Below are 17,131 nucleotides of genomic sequence, written 5' to 3' on the forward strand. Positions count from 1 at the left end.
GCAGAGGTGTGACATGGGAGTATCGGGAGACTCCCAACACAACTCTCGCGGCTGCATTCTGTACCAGTTGGAGCCTCCGGGTGGTCCTCAAGGGAAGCCCCATGTAGAGAGCGTTGCAGTAGTCTAGACGAGAGGTCACGAGCGCGTGAGTGACCGTGCATAAATCATCCCGGCTTAGATAGGGACGCAACTGGCGCACCAGGCGAACCTGGGCGAAAGAATGTAGTGGAAATTCATAATGTGATGAAAGGAACAGTTCCATCCTCCTGGTAACCCGAGACAAGAACAAGTACCTCGAGCAATTTGCAATCTCTATCCTGGCTCCATCACAGTCATGCCCACCACATCGTGGCTGAGGGTTGTTACACATCCGTGATCTGCACATGCAGGAACCTGTACTATCTCCATCTGAGTGTTCACATGGTTGCCATGGAGACCAGGTCCCCAACTGCCCATGCACCATCAGATTTTTCACCTAATTAAAAGAAAAAAAATCAATACAGTAAGTCTACACAGTGCATAAGTTGTATAAGAGCAAATGCAGTAAAGCCAGGAAGCCTTGAATCGTTCCTCTGACTCTTCAGACAATACCACACTTTAGTGCATTCTTGGCTCATGCAAACAACCAGACATAATCAGAAAACAAATCAAGAACATCCATTATTCTTCACAATGTACAATACAGTCAATGCATGTTATGAAGATAGAACCAAAATGATCTTTCTAACATTGTAGTTTATGGCAGATTAAAGAACCTGTGCAAATTTTGATAGCTAGTTCTGAACTTGTCTAAGTTAAAAATTTAGTGACAACAATCTTCATTTTTTTCCATATTTACAGCATGAGTCCTTTATGTCTGCTATATCAAATTGACCATTTCTTCTATGACTCCCAAAATGCGCCCCTGTGGGATATTGCTTTCATCTTTCCCCAGTACAAAGGAAGACAGAGAAATCCTCCATGGGCTCCTTTCTCTTTTATCCATTTATCTTCTCACTACATACAACAATGATTTCCCCAGAAAGCACAGATGGTGATCAGGGCAAACAGTCTGTTGCACTCCTAATCAAATTCAACCTGTAACCAGTCTGTTTTTTCCTTCTTTACAGACTTTTGGTGTAAGGATAAAAAGAGAAAGCAGTAATAAAGAAAACACAGGTTACAAAGGAAAACCATAAGGTCTAGAGACTCCTCTATGAAAAAACTGGTGAATTCGGGTGAAGTATTTGTAGAAGAAAAATCATGTCTGGAAGTCATAACTGCAGCAAAGAGATGCCTTACAGCAAAAATAACTACCTTTCTTGAAAACAAGAGGGATATAATCCTATGGCAGCTGCTACTGATTTTTGTCAAGGCCAGAGAGATCCTCTCCCCGCTTCATAAAAGCATCAAACCACGGAGTCTCTTTTGGAGGCAAATAGTTACAAAACAAGGATTGCAAATTATAATTTATCTCCTATTTCCCCACTTCTTTACTTGGTTGTTGCCAAGCTCTCTCCTGGCACTTCCTCTGAGTCTCCATCTTGCATCTTATACTACAAGGTATAACATAGAAGTAATTTAGATCTGTCATTATATTCGTCACACTGTGGTTAGAAGGACCTTAAACATCTATTCCAAAGCTTTGTTTTTCATCACACAGTAATTCAGCAGCCTGCAAACAATAAGCAGGATGACCGCATGGTTGTCCCTGCTGTATTCTAGCTACTGCTCAGCTGGACTCCTTGTTTAAAAATATTACATATTCATGCAGGATGGAAAGAGATGTGTAAAGTTAACAAATAACCATTCTTTTCAACTTGTACAGCTCAAGAAGGTGGACAATGTATGCTCAGTCTCTGCCACTCCTGGCTAATCAAATTAAACTAGCCAGGTTGGCACTGGCCCTATGGCGATAGGAGGAAACTAATATCTCTTTAAGTGAGGGACCTGTTATACAAACTTTACTGTAAAAGTCTTCTGGGAATTTGGAATATGCTATTAATTGTATGCATGAGTCTACTCGTGCCTTAGTCACCTCCTGCTTGGAATACTGCAACATGCTCTACATGGGATTACCCTTGAAGACAGTCTGGAAGCTGTACCTGGTCCAGAATGCAGTATCACATGGTTCACCCAAAGTATACCACCTGGCAGGGCAAGCTACTATATATGCACAAGGAGCAAACCCAACACTCACTAGGACTGATAATGTTACTTAGTCAGGTAATGAAACAACTACAAGCAAACAACCAAGTTCAGAGAGCACCAAGGACTCCACAGAGGCAAGCTTCAAGCTATAGGACAGAAATGAGGAAGAGAAACACAGATTATATAGTTGAAAGCAAGCAATTTCAGGACAGATTCAGACAACAATTTAGCTTTGAGGTTTGAGTATCTTCAAAAGTATATTTTTGTCCTACAATTTTGGTCTTCCAAAAAGAACTCTTTTTTGTATTCCACCATCAACTAAGACAGAGAGGGCAACCTTTCGGTGGACCAGGCCACATTTATACAGAGGGTCAGAATCATAGTTGAGTAGACATTTATGGAACTGTGAAGGGCATGTTGGAACACACATATTGGAAGGTTAATTTTCTGTTTCTTGGTTTTGGTAAAGGAAGCTTGAGCATTTTCTTTGTTGAAGGTTAGATAGTATTAAATTATTTCTTATTTTCTCCCCTTCCGTTCAGGAATTCTACATAATACTAATAATAAGGGAATTTTATCATAGTGAATCAGTCTAGGAAAGGGGGGGGGGACTGTATATGTCCTCAATATAACCTTAAAATCCTAACATGTCCTCAATCTGAAGGCAAGCACTTCACAACAGAAAATATATTCAAGAGAACCACAATTGCAATGCACCATTCTTGCAATATTTGTTACAATACCCACCCCACTCCTTCAACCCATTGATATAAATTTTTAATACAGTGATGGCCTATGGGATTTTCCTGTATGCAAGGGATTAGTATAATTTATGATGCATGCTTGCCTAACACACATAGTCAGAAAGTACACTAGGTAGTAGGTTGCAGAGAAGCAATTTTCAATACATGCAATATGGTTTTAGGATGAGAGGATTTTATCTAATATGCAGTGTGATCCTAGAAAGAAGACCTAAATAAGAAAATTGCTCTTTTCCAGGCACCTGAACTTACCAGGAAGGTCTTCAACTAACCACAGAACACTGACCCAACTTTAGAAGCAAATAAATAAACAACCAGCAGTTTCCTGATTGTGGCAGGCTTCTTTCCTCCATTCTTTTAGGGAAATATCCAGTCCAATACCCCCAAAATGTCTGAAGTCACCTTCAGTCATTTTCCTGGGCATTCAAATTAGAGTTGGCTCTGTAAACTGCCTTAAGGGAGATTGCATTGACGTTTTAGGCAAAGAGCAAGGATTTAACTGTGATAAGTGAGTTAACAAGTCCCAACTTGAAAGATTATCTACCATTAGCTTAAAGATGTTTTAAAATCTGTACTGAAGGGCATACGTGCTAGCTGGGAGTCTTTGGCCTCCCTTTACTAGCCTCTAGTCAAATATTCTGCATATAGCTCCCATCACATCTTAGCAAAATGGGTAGCTATACAGCAAAGTGGGGAATTAGATGACTGCATCATCTAGGTTTCTCTCTTTTTTTGATCACCCTTCCTTGTAGCAATGTTAAGTAATTTCCCACCTGCTGCTGGTTAAAGAGAGCCACATACGGTGCACATCAGTGCTGTTCAATTAAGTCTTAATCCACTTTGAAATAATCCATGATGACTGCCAGTTGATGTGCTAATGGCTGCTCAAGGTGCCTTTGCAAGTGCTGCCCTGGGTATATAATGCAGAGGAGAAGCAAGGGGAGTTACATTAAGGGAGCTCTAATTGGATGGAGCACTCCATCTTGTATCGCTGAATTCCTCCTTCCTCTGATTACCTTTATGTAGCTTTCCCTAACCTTTCTGCTGGAAGAACGAATGTCCGCAGTTCTCACATTCCTTCCCCATATTGTAAGTGAGAAGAAAAAAACAGCTGCAATTCCATTCAGTACTCACGGGGTGGCAATGCACTGATTCATTAGGCCAGGGGTAGGCAACCTTGGCTCTTTTATGACTCGTGGACTTCAACTCCCAGAATTCCCAAGCCAGCCACCTCATTCTCTGTCGTCCCCTTCTTCTATTGCCCTCAATCTTTCCCAGCATTAGGCTCTTCTCCAGTGAGTCCTTCCTTCTCATTAGGTGGCCAAAGTATTTGACTTTCAACTTCAGGATCTGGCCTTCTAAAGAGCAGTCAGGGTTGATCTCCTCTAGGATTGACCGGTTTGATCGCCTTGCAGTCCAAGGGACTCGCAGGAGTCTTCTCCAGCACCATAGTTCAAAGGCCTCAATTCTTTGGCACTCAGCCTTTTTTATGGTCCAACTTTCACTGCCATACATTGCAACTGGGAAGACCATAGCCTTGACTATACACACTTTTGTTGACAGGGTGATGTCTCTGCTTTTTAGTGTGCTGTCTAGATTTGTCATGGCTTTCCTCCCCAGGAGCAAGCGCCTTTTAATTTCTTGGTTACAATCCCTAGTGATGTTGGTAGTGATCTTGGAGCCCAGGAAAATAAAATCTGTCACTACCTCCATTTCTTCCCCATCTATTTGCCAGGAATTGAGAGGGCCGGATGTCGTGATCTTGGTTTTCTTAATGTTAAGTTTCAACCCAATGTTTGCACTCTCCTTCTTCACCCGCAACAACAGGCTCTTTAGTTCTTCTTCACTTTCTGCCATTAGAGTGGTATCATCTGCATATCTTAGGTTGTTGATATTTCTTCCGGCAATCTTAATTCCAACTTTTGATTCATCTAGCCCTGCCTTTCTCATGATGTGCTCTGCATATAAGTTAAATAGGCAGGGCGACAGTATACAGCCTTGCCGGACTCCTTTCCCAATTTTGAACCAATCAGTGGTTCCGTGTCCAGTTCTCACTGTTGCTTCTTGGCCCACATATAGGTTTCTCAAGAGACAAATAAGATGGTCTGGTATGCCCATCTATTTAAGAACTTGCCACAGTTTGTTATGATCCACACAATCAAAGGCTTTAGCATAGTCAATGAAGCAGAAGTAGATGTTTTTCTGGAACTCCCTAGCTTTCTCCATGATCCAGCGTATGTTGGCAATTTGATCTCTAGTTCCTCTGCCTCTTCGAAATCCTCCCTGTACTTCTGGTAGTTCTCGATCCACATACTGCTGGAGTCTAGCTTGTAGGATTTTAAGCATAACTTTACTAGCATGAGAAATGAGTGCAATGGTGCGATAGTTTGAACATTCCTTGGCACTGCCTTTCTTTGGAACTGGAATGTAAACTGATCTTTTTCAATCCTGTGGCCACTGTTGAGTTTTCCAAATTTGCTGGCAAATTGAGTGTAGCACTTTTACTGCATCGTCTTTTAAGATTTTGAATAGCTCAGCTGGAATACTGTCACCTCCACTAGCTTTGTTTTTGCTCAGCTTTTCTAAGGCCCACTCCACTTCACATTCTAGGATGTCTGGCTCGAGGTCAGTGACCACCTCATTGTGATTATCAGGGACGTTAAGCTCATTCTTGTATAGTTTCTCTGTGTAATTTTGCCACCTCTTCTTAATCTCTTCTGCCTCTGTTAGGTCCCTGCCATTTTGGTCCTTTATCATGCCCATTTTTGCATGAAACGTTCCCTTCATCTCTCCAATTTTCTTGAAAAGATCTCTGGTCCTCCCTATTCTATTGTTTTCTTCTATTTCTTTGCACTGTTCATTTAAGAAGGCATTCTTATCTCTTCTGGCTATTCTCTGGAATTCTGCATTCAATTGGGCGTATCTTTCTTTTTCTCACTTGCCTTTTGCTTCCCTCCTTTCCTCAGCTATTTGCAAAGCTTCCTCAGACAGCCAGTTTGTTTTCTTGCATTTCTTTTTCTTTGGGATGGTTTTGGTTGCTACCTGTTGTACAATGTTGCGAACCTCTGTCCATAGTTCTTCAGGCACTCTGTCTATCAGATCTAATTCCTTAAATATATTTGTCACCTCTACTGTATATTCAACAGGGATATGATTTAATTCATACCTGAGTGTCCTAGTGCTTTTCCCTACTTTCTTCAGTTTAAGCCTAAACTTTGCAACAAGAAGCTCATGGTCTGAGCCACAGTCAGCTCCTGGTCTTGTTTTTACTGACTGTATAGAGCTTCTCCATCTTTGGCTGCAGAGCACATAGTCGATCTGATTTCTGTGTTGACCGTCTGGTGATGTCCATGTGTAGAGCCGTGTCTTGGGTTTTTGGAAAAGAGTGTTTGCTATGACCATTGTATTCTCTTGACAAAATTCTATCAGTCTGTGCCCTGCTTCATTTTGTACTCCAAGGCCAAACTTGCCTGTTATTCCGGTTATCTTTTGGCTTCCTACTTTAGCATTCCAATCCCCCATGATGATAAGGACATCGTTTTTTGGTGTTAGTTCTATAAGGTGCTGTAGGGCTTCATAGAACCGGTCAATTTCATCCTCTTCAGAACTGGTGGTTGGGGCATACTGTAGACTTGGATTACTTTGATACCGAATGGTTTGTCTTGGATTCAAACTGAGATCATTCTGTTATTTTGGGGATTGTATCCCAGTATTGCTTTTCCTACTCTTTTATTGACTATGAAGGCTACTCCATTTCTTCTGAGGGATTCTTGCCCGCAGTATTATACCTGATGGTCATCTGAATTAAATTCACCCATTCCTGTCCATTTTAGTTCGCTGATACCTAAGATGTCGATGTTCAGTCTTGTCATCTCTTGTTTGAACACGTCCAGCTGTTATTAGTCATGCCTTAAAATCCAAACATTACTCTTCCCATTCCTTGTGTCATTTCTAAAATCCAAATGACTCACAACAAGCTATTTTCGGGGACCATAGAAGACTGATTAAAAAAGGAGGGGGCTTCCCACCGGGCTAGGGCAGACATTGTGTTTCAAGGAAAGGATTAACACCTCATACACCTAGCAACAGACAGAGGCATTAAACTGTGACAAGATAACAACACCTGGCAGTCAATAAACATTATATCCCAAGAACAGCAGGAGAAGGCTATAAGTAGACAAACTTTAAAACCGTATAAGAAACGAAGCAAGAAGGAATGACTAATGCTATATGGGGAGTGAGAGTGGGGTGGAAAGGAGTAACCAAGGTTATTAAGGACAGGAAAAATCCTAGCACTGCAACTTTAAATACAAGTTGGCAAGCTGCACAAAATAGCCCTCTGCAGTTTAGCTATCAATCACCCCTGCATAATGTGAATGTAACAACAGTAACAATAAAGGCTCATTGATGTTGAGGAAAAGGCTGTGCAAACCTTAGTGGTAAGGTTTGCTATAATGCCTAGGTCTACACCATAACCAAATGGGATGCACTTAGGTTTTCCCACAACAGTCCTCATGCAGATGAATGGAAAATATTGGAATTCCTGTAGTCACCTAACCCATGTGCCACAATGCTGCAGCAATTTCATGAAGACTGTTTCAAAGCAAAACATGTCATACATTTTTTTATATTCCTGATTTTAGTTTTTTACTTACAGGGCACTCAGTAATATTTTGACTCCAGAGGCTCATATTGGAGCTGTCTTCAATGGTTGTGCATCGCTTTTGCTTTTTATCCCAGCCACAATATGGGTCCCTTGCGCCCAGACACTCTCTGGTGGGAAAAAGAGAAAGAGATTCATTGACAAGTTATTAACATACATAACTTCTTATGCAACAGCTGTCAAGTGTGCCAAATTTATTTTAGAACAAAGTTTGACTTGCAAGGAAGGTTTCAAAATGGCCAAATCAGCAGGCTAATGAAAGCCACTATTTCTCCCCAATAAAAACAAACAACCCCCCCTAGGCTTTTCACTATTATTACAAACCCAAAGGATAATAAAGAACTGCTTTGCCTATCTAATCAAAGAATATCTCGGTGGAAATAATAACATGAGAAATCCAATTTCCTACAAAATAAATATATTTTGGAAAAATAACTTATAATGGTTACAGAAACATAAGGAGCAGGAATAAACCAATAGAAAATTATCAGATTTTTTTTTAAAAAAATACAATAGTAGCATTTATAATATAACATATAAGCAGTACATAATTAATCTCTCTTAAATTAAAAAGTGGTATTAATGGTGTATTCATTATGTAAACATTGAGGTCTATTTTTAAGCCATCTTTATTAAAGAAAATAACTGGTTAAAACTTTCAAAATTCAGTAAAAGTCACAGGTCAAACTAGATCTTATTTAGGAGAGCAATGCCAGTACACTTTCAGCCTGGAATGTATCATTTCTGACTATGGTTAATATGTTGTGGAATTTTTTACACTGAATCTAGATGCTGCTAAAGAAGACTTTCCATCCACCTTAAATGCAATAAATTTGAAGCTGATATTTAGAGCCCCTTGTAAATACATTGTTGGCTAATATCAGTTCATGCCTTCTTTATCCATTTATAGTAGTACTCTAGAATAGTCAAAGCAGATCACCTTAGAGTACAAACAGGACTAAACAGTAAACAGAGTGGCTGGTTTTTCTTAAAAAAATAATAATTAAGGGTTCTGTCATCTTCCTATCATTTAACAAGCAAATCTGGAAGGGACTTAACAAATATTCATCAGTGAAAAAGACTCAGGTTCTTCTTATTTTCAGTTTTATTGGTGGTAGAAAGTAATTTTGTTCTGTTCCTCAAGTACTTGTGAAGAAGACACAACAAAAATAAAAAAACCCTGAGATTTCTTTAAGCTCAAGGATAAAGAACTTCCAAATTTCTGAACAAGCAGAAGTGACTTAATTTTCACACTTATAGCTCAGGAAGTAGAATAGAATAGAGTAGAGTAGAGTAGAGTAGAGTAGAGTAGAGTAGAGTAGAGCAGAGCAGAGCAGAGCAGAGCAGAGTAGAGTAGAATAGGATTCTTTATTGGTTGAGAGTGATTGGAAGGAATTTGTCTCCAGTGCATAAGGTCTCAGTATACATATAAACAACAATACACAGGCAATTAAAACGTTCTGTGTTTAAGTGTGCTTTTTTTGGTTTGATCTGTAATAATTCAATCGACACATTCAGTTCTAATCCATAGACCACCAAAAGATTTTGCCATTAACTATCAATAGTGTGGAATGGAGTAGGGGAAGATTAATCAAGATAGAACTCAGGAAATAAAATGAAAAATCTAATTTTTCCAAGTGTTAGACGTTGGTATGATAAATTAAACATTCACATAACACTCATGCAGGAATATACCCTAACCCATAAAGTGGCACTAGAAATGACACAACCTGTCTCTACAGCATAGTGCAATCTGTACAGTGCTGTCAATGCACAATTAGTACAAAGTGATGCATCTGAACGCAAGTATCAGATTCCCTTCAATGGCCAGATGAAGGATTTTCTTTTATGAGTCTTCACTTTATTCTTCCTACTTTGTAATTTACGCACAATCTCTTGGCAGTTTTAAATAAGGACTGAGAGAAAAAGAAGCAATACTCTACTTTATTGCCCTTGAGAAGCTCTGTGGCAAACAAAACACAGTAATGGAAGAAGTAAGGAGAAATGGTCCTTCTGTGGCAGCTCAGTCCAATCATACCTACCAAGGATAAATGACCATATAGGAAAAGCTCTGGGCTTTTCAACCCAAGGACTCTGAAGTAAATGTGTGTGGACTTTGTTTTTGGGAAGACTTTAATATGGCAAGCTAGGTCAGCCCATGTTGTTTCAATCCACAGTACAGAGCAAATTAGCACAGAATAAAGGGGAAAGTAGTTGCCTAGAGTCACTGACCAGACAGATCAGACAAAGAGAATTATATATTTATATTTATATTTATTAGATTTTTATACCGCCCTTCTCCCGAAGGACTCAGGGCGGTGTACAGGGCAATAAATACTAAAATACAGAGTACAAAAGTTAAAAAACAATTAAATAATTATGCCCAATATATACAACAGTTAAAACCATATTAAAACCCAACCCCCAAACCCATCAGACCAGGCCGCTAGAAGAAGCATAACCCAACGTGGCTCCTGAAGATAAGGGGAGGAAAAAGTAGTAGAGAAATAATAAATTCCACTCAAAAATCCCAGCCATCATAGAGAAAATCTATCCATGTGATTGCAAAGAGTCATCACAAAATTTGAAGGCACATATTGAAGGAGTAACAGAGTGAGTGCCTGTTACTCGTCCCGGCTTCTGCCAACCTAGCAGTTCGAAAGCACGTAAAAATGCAAGTAGAAAAATAGGGACCACAACGGTGGGAAGGTAACAGCGTTCCGTGCACCTTTGGCGTCTAAGTCATGCCGGCCACATGACCACGGAGACGTCCTCGGACAAGCGCTGGCTCTTCGGCTTTGAAATGGAGATGAGCACCGGCCCCTAGAGTCGGAAACAGCTAGCACGCATGTGTGGGGGAACCTTTACCTTTACCTTTATTGAAGGAGTTGTATACAATCCATTAAACAGACATACCCATTGAACATCCAAGGGATGGCAATACATTTTTTTTAAAAAAAACGAGTGGGTAGTAACTAAAAATTAGGAAAGAAGAAAAAGCACATCTGAGCTATTTCAAATTTCAAAGTAAAATCAAGGATTCCCAAGTATACCATTTCATATTACTTGTTTCTCCTTGGAAGCTACAAAGGAGAGAAGATCAGAATAACTCTTTACAGTTCTTTTATGGGGTCAGCAACTGTATCTTTAAAAAATACAATTGTCTTAATGTGAAGAAGCAGATTAAACTTGGCTGAATGGTAAAGCTGAAATATACCACAAAGGTGTCTGAAAATCAAAATGTTTAAGTTTCTAATTTATCATTTAAAACTCCAGACTTTAAAAAAAACAGAAGATAACATTCCTGACATAATAAAATAAAATATTTCTTTGAAAATAAAATTAATGTGCTTTTTTAAGTGAATTGACTTATTTATAGTGAGCAGTGTCACAATCAGTGGAAATGTTATAAAACAATGAATTTAAGCAACTCAGTCTTGCTTCCTAAGAACAGATAAAACGTGAGAATTACATCAAGACTTTATTTATTTAAAATATTTGTATGACTACCAGTCTTATGGCAAAACTCTGGGTGGCTCACAGCACCCCCCACAACACAATATAATCTCATAAAACAAAGACACAAGTACTTTGGCCATCCTCCTGGAATGTTCCCCAAAACAAGCCCAAACACCCTCATTCTAATCCAGCACCTGGGGAAGACCCAGCTCTTTATGACCTTCGGAAAGGTGAAAACAGTGAGGACATATTGGATTGCTAGTGGAAGGGTCTTCCCCAGAGCTACAGAAAAGGCACACTTCCTAAGCCACCTATAGGGTAATATTTAAGAGAAAAGACCTTGAACATGCCCACGTTGATCTGGTGGGTGAGCAGATACCCTCAGGAGAGGCAATCCTGGCCCCATGCCATGTAGAGATTTAAAGGTGATAATCAACACTTTGAATTGCACCTGAGCAGAAGCTGGGAGCAGAACCAATAATCTAAAATTAAATCACCACTCAGCATTGGAAACAATGTTTTTTGGGACATCTCAGTATTCTAGCAACCACTAACTTTATGCAAGCTATAGTAATTCTAGTATGTACCAATTATCTTTATTTGGGGCTCATAAAAGATTTACTTAGGGTTCCAGCTTTTCAGATGAAAGTTAATTTCCTTTTAGTACAAAGTGACCCTTTAAACCAGGGGTGTCAAACTGCCGGCCCACGGGCCAGTTGCATCATATAGAGGCAATGCAAAAAAAGTCGCGATACGTCGTGACATGTGACACGCGTTTGACACCCGTGCTTTAAACTGATCAGATTCCATGCTCCTTATTTAAAACTCCTCAGGAAGTAACATAGGTTTGGTCATTCTTTGGTTACCCTAAAGCAATTCAGAAATGCATTTTTATACAGGAAATCACAAGATGTGCACATGTGTGCAATACTTTCTAATTGGTCTCCATAAGGTTTTACAGAATGATATATAACTTCTTAGATTTAATGTCTACATTGCTGCTATTTGGTGTATTTGGTTCAGGTGCTCCCCTAGAAACCAGGAGACTGTGAGTTATAGTCCTGCATTAGGCATGGAAGCTAGCTGGGTGATTTTGGGCCAGTCACTCCCTCTCAACCCAACCCAACTCACCATACAAGATTATTATTGTGGGGAAATAGGAAGAAGGAGTATTAGGTACCGTATGTTTGCCACCTTGAGTTACTTATAAAATAATAAAGGTGGATTAAAAAGTTAATAAATAAATAAAAACATGTAGGTCTACCAAACTTTCAAAATCTATCCCCAAACCTCCCTGATTTTTAAGAATGAAAACTGAAAAAGACAAAACAGAGGACCATCCTTTGTTACACAGAGAATAAATTCGAAGAGTTATCTGTCTTTGGATTGCGGGCATCAAACTGAATGTTTTGCTTTGTTGTTAGGTTTTTTGTTGTTGTTGTTTTTTTCCTGTATGCTGCCCAGAGACACTGGCTGTTTGAGTTGGGCAGCCTTATAAATCTTATAAATAAATGAATATTTTTAATACACATACAGAGCTACAAGAGGAATAAGCAGTAAGCAAAAGGGAAACATTTATCACCCCCTTTAGAAGCATAAAATCTGGAATCCAGAATTACCACTCATATGGAGAAGTTATAAACTACAGGAGGGAGGCTGTAATGGGCAACCTGTGAACCGTGAACTCCTTCCAACTACAATGGCTGAAGAATTATAGTAGAGCTTCCCACTGCTGCGAGGAGAAAACAAATCAACATAATATTGAAAGCCTTAAACTAGCTTTAACTATTTAAAATTGTTTTAAGAAAGGATGTCACAATCCTCTTTGCCCCATGCATGTGGAGGATAACTGACATTTTTCCTTGCTCTATCTACTGCAACCCTCTCTTTGAAATGTAGGGTATGACCCATTGTACCTTTGATCACCCATTGCCCCAACAGCTTCTCTCGTGATACAAAACAGCAACTTCAATGGATAATTTGTTGGAATGAAAATTAATGTCTCTCCAATTCCAAGTCTCATTGTTTCTTAATCTGCTTGCAGGACTTAACATTTTTTTTAAAAAAGCCTAAAAGTTACTGTATTCACACAATCAGCAAGATGAGTAGCATATAAATTTAATAATAAATAAATATAAATGTGCGGCAATGATAAGTGCCTTAATTATGGCTTTTTCAAAAATCATTTTTCAAATGATTATGATGCATCAAAAAGTCCATTTTTCAAGATGTTCCAAAACTTTCAGATACTAAACAATCCAAGCAGATTCATAGCATGAAATTCCCTTTTCTTTTTTTCTAGCACAGTTCAATATACAAGTTACTCCTCCATGCATGCCTATTTTGATGGAAGTCCTTTTTCACAGCCCATCAACATTTGAAACAGACTTGGGCTGGGCATGAAAGATCTTTGAAGATGGGGCTACTCAAACGTTCTGGAAATCCTTGCCAAGAAGGTCCAGCTAGCATAATCTCTGATGTGAAAAACTTTGCTGAATCAGACCAAAGGTTTACCTCGTCTAGCCATCCAACATCTCAAGAGATGTTTGACAACCATTCATAAGCAGACAGATTTCAACCTTTTAAGCAGACCTGTTAATATACTGTTTTTTGCTTTTTTAATTGGTATTTTCTCCAGCAGCATCTGGATGAGTGTGGGAAGAATCCAAAGAGATAAATATTTGGGGGAATATTAGAAACGCAGAAACTTCTTCCTCCCCCAAGCCAGAAAACTACATCTACATTTTAGAAATGTAGTTGTAATAATCCATTCAGGAAGGTTGGAGCCAGGAAGCAGAAAGATGATGAGATTAGGAAGACAAAGACCCCTAAAATCTACATACCCCACCCAAACTGACATGGCCTTCAGGGACATAATAGGATTAATCCACCAATACCAAAAGGGTACACTCAGACTCAGGTCAAAGTACATGACACAGGAAATACAAACAACCTCACAGAAACAACCTCAAAAGCCCCAGAAGGTATAAAAACCGATCACTCCCAGCTACACGTGGTCAGTCTTCCCAGAGCCACGCTTCTGTCTGGCTCTGCCTTTCAATAAACTACAACCTTCTTTCTAAAGCAGTCTTCATTTTGTTTATTCCCAGCTTGGACTGCACCGCGATGAAGATTTTTCATTCAACATGAGGATTGATAGCGAGTCAGACATTGGTCTGAGAGTGGTCATAGCTCTGCAATGGAACTGCTATCCAGGAGCTAGTTTCTAGGTGACATTTATCTGGAGATAAGGGAAGATCTTTGGAATTGGCACTTTATTTTCTGGAAAAGCTGTTCCTCACAAGGAGACCATAGGTACTGAGTTTCTTGTGGTTGATCACAAATTTAGTTTCACATTTGAGGGATTTACAACATGTCTATAACCTTTAATATGTCATTAACCACCTTAAGGGACGCGGTGGCTCAGTGGGTTAGGACGCTGAGCCTGTTGATCAGAAGGTCGGCAGTTTGGCGGGTCGAATCCCGAGTGCCGTGTAACAGAGTGAGCGCCTGTTACTCGTCTTCCACTTTCTGCCAACCTAGCAGTTCTAAAGCACGTAAAAATGCAAGTAGAAAAATAGGGACCACACCGGTGGGAAGGTAACAGCGTTCCGTGCGCCTTTGGCGTCTAGTCATGCCGGCCACATGACCACGGAGACGTCCTCGGACAAGCGCTGGCTCTTCGGCTTTGAAACGGAGATGAGCACCGGCCCGTAGAGTGGGAAACGACTAGCACACATGTGTGGGGGAACCTTTACCTTTACCTAACCACCTTAATTGGACATCTGACAGGCAAAAGTTTCACTTTCTTAATCACTTTACAATTTAATTAGTTTATAACCTAAAATAGCTATTCCGAATGGCAGTGAATATCAAAGACTCTTGGTAAGTGCCTTCTTTCTTCTTTATCCCCCTTTTAATTTTTTTTATTAGTAACTCAAAGCTGCCCACATACCCAATACTCCTTCCTCCTATTTTCCCATGACAACAACCTGTGAGGTGAGTTGGGTTTAGAGAGACTCACTGGTCCAAAGTCACCTAGTTAGTTTTCATACCTAGGGCTGAACTAAAATTTACAATCTCCTGGTTTCTAGCCTGGTGCCTTAACCACCAGACCAAAATAGCTCTATATTTTCTCTTATTTTTGAAATAAAAAATGGTATTTTCAAGGATTTAAATTTTAAATTATTATTAAAACAAGAAGGTAAGGGTAATATGAGTGGGACTGTAACTATGGAGAGCTAACTGAGTCTAAAGTGTGGAAGAGAGAGAAGCAAAACACAAAAAAGAGAAGCCCTCCTTTTATTTTAACCATAATAACTAACACTTCCTCCCCATGGAAACTACAAGAAAAGCTGCTAACCTGGCATAAGGATGCAGGGGTTCTTTAGAACAGCTTACAGATAAGGGCATTTCGCCAGATTTATTGCAGAAGATGTTCGAAGAATTTGGCAAAAAGATGACTGCAACAGTAAAAACAGAAACGGAAAAAGGATTTGCAGGGATAAAAAAAAGATGTCAAAGAAGAAGTTAAGAAGATTGAAGTAGGTAGGGCAATTGATTGGAGACTTAAAACAAATTACTGACAAAGTGGAAGTTTTGGACAGTAAGATAGAAGTTATAAATAGTGAAATGGAGAAAGATTTGAATGACATGGTATTACTGGAACTGAGAGGAAAAGAATTTTGTTTAAGGTTTAGACTTTAGAGCAATTCCAGAACATGGAGAAGATATTAGACAAAAGATAGTTAAGTCTCTAATTTGTTTTGACTGGGAGAAAAATGACACTGGCACCAAGACTGAAAAAGTTTATAGGATTAATATACATTTTGCAAAATTAAGGAAGTTCCACGGGATGTTCTTTTGCACTTAGTCATGTAGAAGACCAGAGATCAGGTTTTGCAGCAGTGTTTTAATACTAGGTTGAGAATTGATAATATAGATGAAATTTTACTTTAAAAAATTCTAATTAGAACACTTACATAAGAAAAAAAAGAGCACTTTTTTCCTGACAGTCAAACAAAGAAAAAAAATGTCCATTTAGATGGGATAACTTATTTTTAAACATCTGAGATTTAGACTGAACTCTATGCAGAAAGCAAGAAGTTGTTTGCAAAAATTTAAAGGAAGCACAAATGGAAGTAGCAATGATAGATGAGACCAAATAAATGCCACAACAGGCATAATAAGACACTGAAAATGATTCCATGTTGGATGCTAAAGGTATTCCTTTTTTCTAAAATCCTGGTTTTAACTATGGATTATATATGTTTAAAGTGGACTTTTGTGTAAAAAATGAAAAAAACATACTTGTGATTTCCAGCGTTGATTTTAGGAAGAAGAGTTACGTGATGTAAGTTTAGAGACAGAGGTTAAATATAATTGAACTTATAACTGCTATGAAGAATATCAGAAGCCACTGCTTTGTATCTTCCTTCCTTTGTTCTTTCCCTACTGTATAATATTTTGCATGTTTTTATCTTTTTAAAAAATGTTTTAATAAAAAATATATTTTAAGAGTTTTTTTTCCTCCTGTATGTTGTTGCTTTAAATGTATATTTGTTACTATTAATATAATGTGGTAAAGACAAAAAATAAAGAGGTGAATGACTAGTTTTTACTATTCAAGCAATTTGTAACATGTAGAAAATATATAAATATGAAGTACCCCAGCTGGTAAAATAGAATTTTACATTTAAAAAGATCATAAAATCTAGTTTTAGTTTTTGTCCTCTTATCTGCAATACTTGCACACGCAGCTGTATATATATATATATGACATTCCCAGAAGATCTTGATCTTTTAGGCCAGATTTTCTATAAAATACAGCATAAATTGACACAGACTGCCCAAAAATACACTGTGAACATTAAAACAGATATACCAAGGAAGTGGCCTACTCTAGCTTCTCTTTCCAAAAATAACATAAAACAAAAGGTCTTAAATGTAATAATGAAGAACCAGAGCAAAATCAGTTCCTAAGATAAGATTTTTGGTGGAATATCTGAAAATATTTGACAACTGTTTAGATCAGCAAGAGACATATTAAACTAGCTTGCACCAACCTGATACTTCTAGATACACTGGGGACGTTCTGGAAATTGCAGTTCCAATTTTT

At 38.7% G+C, this 17,131-nt stretch overlaps 1 protein-coding gene across 1 annotated transcript in view; it reads right to left on the minus strand.

Moving 5' to 3' along the window:
- The window catches only part of SEMA5B (semaphorin 5B), a 203,776-nt gene that overhangs the window by 42,535 nt on the left and 144,110 nt on the right, over positions 1-17,131 (minus strand). Inside the window, exons 11-12 of the mRNA XM_081315124.1 lie at positions 7,547-7,664; positions 294-475 (exon numbers count right to left, since the gene is read on the minus strand). Coding sequence (XP_081171250.1) covers positions 294-475; positions 7,547-7,664 — 300 coding nt within the window. The remainder of the gene's footprint in view (positions 1-293; positions 476-7,546; positions 7,665-17,131) is intronic.

Source organism: Vipera berus (assembly GCF_964194415.1).
Source record: "Vipera berus genome assembly, chromosome: 1".
Lineage (NCBI taxonomy): Eukaryota > Metazoa > Chordata > Lepidosauria > Squamata > Viperidae > Vipera > Vipera berus.